The sequence below is a fragment of the Epinephelus moara genome, chromosome 20, assembly GCF_006386435.1.
Source record: "Epinephelus moara isolate mb chromosome 20, YSFRI_EMoa_1.0, whole genome shotgun sequence".
In the NCBI taxonomy this organism is placed as follows: domain Eukaryota; kingdom Metazoa; phylum Chordata; class Actinopteri; order Perciformes; family Serranidae; genus Epinephelus; species Epinephelus moara.
The window spans coordinates 46,305,211-46,311,678 of NC_065525.1; the positions used below are offsets into that span (position 1 = coordinate 46,305,211).

The window sequence follows — 6,468 nt, forward strand, 5'->3', positions numbered from 1 at the left end:
ACCATCATCCCCCATCATCCCACCATCATCCACCATCATCCCACCATCATTCCACCATCATCCCCCATCATCCCACCATCATCCCACCATCATCCAACCATCATCCACCATCATCCCCCATCATCCCACCATCATCCCACCATCATCCAACCATCACATCATCCCACCATCATCCCACCATCATCCAACCATCATCCCCCATCATCCCAACATCATCCCACCATCATCCAACAGATCTTACAGTACCGACTTTATGACTGTAACTGTGATCGTCTCAGTTTCCTGCAAACATGATGTCATCACAAAGACACTCCAGTCACATAAACCCGTTAGATGTGACAACATGCTGCCTCTGTACAGGCTAACATGAGTGTTTTTTTAATTGTAGTCTGGTGGGTTTGGTGACAGTTATTTCAGGGCTGTGTCTTGTTAAACAAAAAGGATCTTCCTGTTTAACACAAAGCTCTATCTCTGTAGGGATCCTTTAATCATGATGTCACACACTCAGAATAACAATCTGATCCTGTGAGGGACAGAAACAAACTCTGTTAGTGGATGCACACAGTGGTTACAGCTGCGACCCTCTCAGTCTGTAGCTCCCATCAGTCACTGAGACACCGACAGGAGAAAAAAGGCTCCAGGTAGAGAAACACCAAACGTATCCTCTAAACAGGCCGAACAAAGGTTTATATTCATTAACACTGACACCTCGTATGTCCACCTGCAGACACAGTCTGAGTCCAGACCTGTAACTGTAACTTGGTCGTTTCCATCCATGTGTACATGTGTTATAGTGACATAATGCAACACGCAACCTAAACCACCAGCCGAGTGTTTCAGTGGCAACCTCGACCCCACAGCTGCAGACCACGTCGGCCATGGTTCATCTGCCTCCTCTTAGCTCCATGTGCTGTTGTTGGCTGGTCCGTCTCCATACCGTGCTTCTACTGAAACTGTCCATGAGCATGTTGTGCTGCTAACTCCTCGACGTCCGCAAAGCCATCCCATGCTTCGGCTACCAGGCTGGCTGTGGATGTGTCCGTCAGTTTGGTCCTCTGTCAGGAGGATGTTTGTCTTGATGTGTCGCTGAATCGAAACTGAATTCAGCGACGTGTTGAAGGTTTGCTGCTGATGTTGTGATGCATGTTGGCAAGGACATGTAACAGCAGGTCACACTTCATACCTGACACTATGACATCACCACGTCCTGCTGGATGAACTATCACTCAAGTTTCTTTACAACCTCCGTTCCAAAAAAGTCCGGACGCTGTTTAAACCCTAAATAAAACCAGAATGTAATGATCTGTAAATGACCTTTATTCAATCCAGAGACAGTTATTGTTCATGTTTACAACAGAACAATAAAGTTTTATCAGTTTGAACGTCTCGTCTCTGGACTGGATTGAACTGAATAACAATGACTGAAATGGTTGGTTCTGTTTTTAACGCAGCGTCTGAAAAGTTCTTTTGGACTGAGGGTTGTAGACTGTTGACATGAATCAGTAACCCACAGTGACATGTCTGTCCCTGTCTGTCCCTGTCTGTCCCTGTCTGTCCGTGTCTGTCCATGTCTGTCTGTGTCTGTCCCTGTTTGTCGCTGTCTGTCCCTGTCTGTCCATGTCTGTCCATGTCTGTCTGTGTCTGTCCCTGTCTGTCCCTGTCTGTCCGTGTCTGTCCGTGTCTGTCCATGTCTGTCTGTGTCTGTCCCTGTCTGTCCCTGTCTGTCTGTGTCTGTCCGTGTCTGTCCCTGTCTGTCCATGTCTGTCTGTGTCTGTCCCTGTCTGTCCATGTCTGTCTGTGTCTGTCCCTGTCTGTCCCTGTCTGTCTGTGTCTGTCCGTGTCTGTCCCTGTCTGTCTGTGTCTGTCCGTGTCTGTCCCTGTCTGTCCATGTCTGTCTGTGTCTGTCCCTGTCTGTCCCTGTCTGTCGCTGTCTGTCCGTGTCTGTCCCTGTCTGTCTGTGTCTGTCCGTCTGTCGCTGTCTGTCCGTGTCTGTCCCTATCTGTCCCTGTATGTCCGTGTCTGTCCATGTCTGTCCCTATCTGTCCCTGTCTGTCCGTGTCTGTCCCTGTCTGTCCATGTCTGTCCCTGTCTGTCCCTGTCTGTCCATGTCTGTCTGTGTCTGTCCATGTCTGTCTGTCTGTCCCTGTCTGTCGCTGTCTGTCCGTATCTGTCCCTGTCTGTCCCTGTCTGTCCGTCTGTCGCTGTCTGTCCGTGTCTGTCCCTATCTGTCCCTGTCTGTCCGTGTCTGTCCCTGTATGTCCGTGTCTGTGTCTGTCTATCCGTGTCTGTGTCTGTCCCTGTCCCTGTCTGTCCCTGTCTGTCCCCCTGCAGGCTGATGACACCTACATGCAGCTGAAGAAGGACCTGGAGTACCTGGACCTGAAGGTGAGCCGTACAGAGTTAACATCTCCTCTGAGTTGTGTTTCTGATCTGAAATGTGTCGGACTAACACACTTACTGACGCTCACGTCTGACCCTCGGCCCGTGTTGAGCTGTTGAACAGAGACATTAGTCAGAGACCCCCCCCCCCCCCCCCCCCCCCCCAGTAGTCCTGTAACTCGTCTGACTGAAGCAGTCGCCATGATTGTGACTGCGGCTCTGTGTCTTTGTGGTTTTGACTCCAGATCAGAGCTCTAGAGCCCCTGATCCTCGCAGTTCACAGTTTACTACTGCACTGCACTGCTGGGCCTCTCAGGCCGCTGATGAACGTAAGAGCTGGCCGTATGTGTGTGTGTGTGTGTGTGTGTGTGTTCATGTAGACGATGTGTGTGTGTGTGTGTGTGTGTGTGTTCATGTAGACGTGACGCTTGTGCATGTGTTACATCCTCTTGTGTTCAGCGTAGGGACGCATGTGTCCAGCCTGTGTGTGTGTGTGTGTGTATGTGTGTGTTTAGACAGTCTCTGTTGTAGAAGGACCATCCCATCGCTCACAGCACCACATTCACAGCTTGACTGGCATCAGATGTGACCTTTGAACCCCACCCCCCACCCCCACCCCCACCCCATGGTGATGTAACAATGCTGTTGAGAAGTGGGCATGGGATGGCTCGGCAGTGCATGTGTCGTGGCTGTGGCCCGGTGGTTGAAAAGCCAGCTGCTTCTACCATCGTCTCTGAAACGCTGCACCTCCTTGACATGAACACAGGACTCTACTGTGTCTCCACTGTGATCTGTCCAACACGAGCACGTCGTCCTCAACCAATCATTTACAAACACAACAAAGAGCTGACGTCAGTTTAAACTGATGATCTGGTGAATTGACACGTGTGCTCTGTTGTAAAGGGACAGTTGAGGTGTTTTAAAGTGCGACTGTATCAGGTACTGATCCACAGTCAGTGTGTGACCCACTGTAGATGTCAGTCAGCGTCTGACATGAAGCTCAGAGAGGTCCTGCTGTGGGCGGGGTCAGTGACAACAGGTGTTGTAGACACCGAAAAAATTCAGTTTAGGTGTTCACTGTATTAAATGTGAACACTTTGACCTTAATGTCAGACAGTGGTTTCTGACAGGAGAGTGAAGCTGCTCTCTTCAGAGAAAACCAGTGAGTGAACATGGAGCTGCTGGTCAACAGCTGCCTCCATCAGTCTGTTAGTTTGTGCCACTTTGGTGAATCTGAATTAAGCCTTTACAACACCAAAGTCACACAGTAACACAAACACACTAAGTGATGGAGGCAGCAGTCGACCAGCAGCTCCATGTTCACTCATGTTAAATCACTGGCGCATAGATGAGATGAAGACGTGAACATCTTCACTGTCAGATCGAGCTGTCTGTAGGTGAAGCAGTGGGAATATTCTCAGTATAGCGACACATATATTGTCATAAACTTTTTTTAGGTGTCTGAATTACATGTTATTGCTGACCCCGCCCACAGTAGTAGATACATTAGCTTCCGTTTCAGATTCCATCCTGCAGCATCAACCAGGGAACATGCCAGCTGACACCTGCTGTAGGTAACACACTGACTGTGGAGCAGAACCTCGTACAACCCCACTTTAAAAACTCCTGTTACTGTTTTTAGGAAGTTAATCTCACACTGTTGAAGCCTGTCAGTAAAACTCAAAATCCAAGGTTTGTTCCCAAAATAAAAACTTTCTGACTTTTTATCCTGACGGGATGTCATTAAGTGTTCAGAGGGTTTATTGATGAGTCAGATCGTGCAGGGCTTCAAAGTGTCCATAGTCGTAGTGTTCTTCATGGCAGGAGCTGATTCTGTGTTTCAGATGTCACCCATGTTGTCATGAACACGAGGTGAAGTCTGTCTCTGCCTCGTGTAGCTGTAGTTTGTAGCTTCTCTCTGTATCTACCACGCCTCACACACTGTGTTCACACCTGAACATGTTTTGTTTTCATCTCCAGGTCGCAGGAAGTCAGACGCTGAAGGATTCTGGGAAACCTGTCAAGGTGGCAGAAAGTGATGTGGACGTAAGTACGAGCTTCACGGCTCCTTAAAATGTTGCTGCATTAAACATACTTTGATTCATGACGCTGTGGAGGAGACTGTCAGCTCAGTGTGGGGAAGTGAAGCGCTCGGCCAAGAAAACTTCATTTATACTCATCACATACTGAACTTCATCAAATCCAAAAGTCTGGAAAATGTTACCAACATTCAGCTCCAATGATTAGTCAATATATTGATGAGTCGACTGAAAGAAAATGTTTTGATAATCAGTTAATCACTTAAGTTATTTGTCAAGTACAAACGTCCAACATTTTCTAGCTTCTTATCTTTAATAATTTGCAGCTTTTCTTTGTCATTTCTCATCATAACTGAAAAGAACCAATGTGAAGATGTCACTTTGGTCTCTGGACAAGTTTTTATACATTTTATAAACCAAATAATTAATTGATCAATTGTGAAAATAACTGTCAGATTGATCGGTAATGAAAACAATTATTAGGTGCAGCTTCAGTCCAACATTTTCTATTACTGATTGAAATTTAAAGAAAATTGTGGCTCACTTTCTTTGTTTTAAGGCGAATTTGTGATTTAAACTTATTTTCCAGTTGTGTCCTCAGTAAACGAAGAATCCAAAAACAGGTGAACATTCATGAATAACTGAAGTCACAGAGGTCGACGTTGAACATCAGTTCACAGCCTCTCCAGGGCTGCAGAACAATCACAGTCTCATTTATCATGTCAGATGATCTAACATGTTGTGATATAAAACATTTCCCATCAGGAGCCCTGTACTGCTCACACAGACTCGCTCCTCCGCCGTGCACCAAACTGTTACTCAGGTGTGAGTGATGTCCTGACCTTCTGACGTGATCAATGAGACTGTGATTGTTGTGCAGCAGCTGTCTGAGTAAACTCAGCTTTGACATAGTCTTGCTGAAGTTAAATATGGACCCAGGTGACTTCAGTTCATCAAGAACGTTCAGCTCTTCTGGATTCTGACGTCAAATGATGATTTAGTGTGTGAAGGATTTCTGTCCATTTATTAAGATAACATCTGAGTCTCAGTAGACACTCAGTTTCAGTGTGTTAAGTGAGCGGCTCAGATGGCTGCAGATCAACACAGTGAACAGTGATGAAGATGAGAATCTGGACGTTGTGTAAGAAGTTTGGAGGACTGATAAAGTTTCGTTTTGAGGGTGAGAGTGTGAAAAGGTAACTCCACAGGTTTGATTATTTCTCCTCTCAAAGTATTTCTCAGCTGTTTAAACATTTTATGAGAGCGCCGTCTGCCATGAATATTTGATTAGATCCAACATCGACATCACCGTGGAGACAACAACAGCATGAATGATTCATGAGGTGTGTGTGTGTGTGTGTGTGTGTGTGTGTGTGTGTGTGTGTGTGCGTGCGTGCGTGCGTGCGTGCGTGCGTGCGTGCGTGCGTGCGTGCGTGCGTGTGAGCACTTTGTTCACACGGAGCTGCAGAATCACGACCGTCTGACATCAGTGTTTGTTTTACCGCAGGATGATGAAGGGTCCACGCTAACGGAGGATTAATTAACGAGAGCTGCTGACACTGTAATTAACAGTGTCAGGTGGGTCACGCCCACTCTGTGTAACAAGCTCACTCATGTTAATTACACCACGAGTCCAGCTCCGTGGTCACAGACCGCCGTGCTCGCAGATGTTCACAAACACATGGTTTATCTGCAGCTGCAGAGACGAGAGGAAGCTGTCATTAACTTCATTAGCAGAGGTCACCTGCTCACTGCGCTCTCTGTCTCCCCCTGCAGGTGAAACTAAGTCGGCTGTGTGAGCAGGACAAGATCCTCAAAGATCTGGAGGCCAGGATCAGCTCCCTGAAGGAGGACAAGGTACGAACCCAGCTGGTTACACCGTCTCACCATATCAATCAATCAATCAATCAATCAGTTTTATTTATAAAGCCCAATATCACAAATCACAATTGCCTCACAGGGCTTTACAGCATACAACATCCCTCTGTCCTTATGACCCTCACAGCTGATCAGGAAAAACTCCCCAAAAAACCCTTTAACGGGGAAAAAA

At 47.0% G+C, this 6,468-nt stretch overlaps 1 protein-coding gene across 50 annotated transcripts in view; it reads left to right on the forward strand.

Annotated features, from left to right (window-relative positions):
* Positions 1 to 6,468, forward strand: part of LOC126408458 (pleckstrin homology domain-containing family A member 7-like) — a 197,382-nt gene that overhangs the window by 168,496 nt on the left and 22,418 nt on the right. For all 50 annotated transcript variants that reach the window (XR_007571862.1, XR_007571867.1, XR_007571855.1 and 47 more), the window contains 3 exons: positions 2,332 to 2,385; positions 4,360 to 4,425; positions 6,195 to 6,275. Coding sequence is in view for 1 of the 50 variants with exons in the window: in XM_050074018.1 (XP_049929975.1) it covers positions 2,332 to 2,385; positions 4,360 to 4,425; positions 6,195 to 6,275 (201 nt within the window). In the remaining 49 variants the exon portion in view is untranslated. The remainder of the gene's footprint in view (positions 1 to 2,331; positions 2,386 to 4,359; positions 4,426 to 6,194; positions 6,276 to 6,468) is intronic.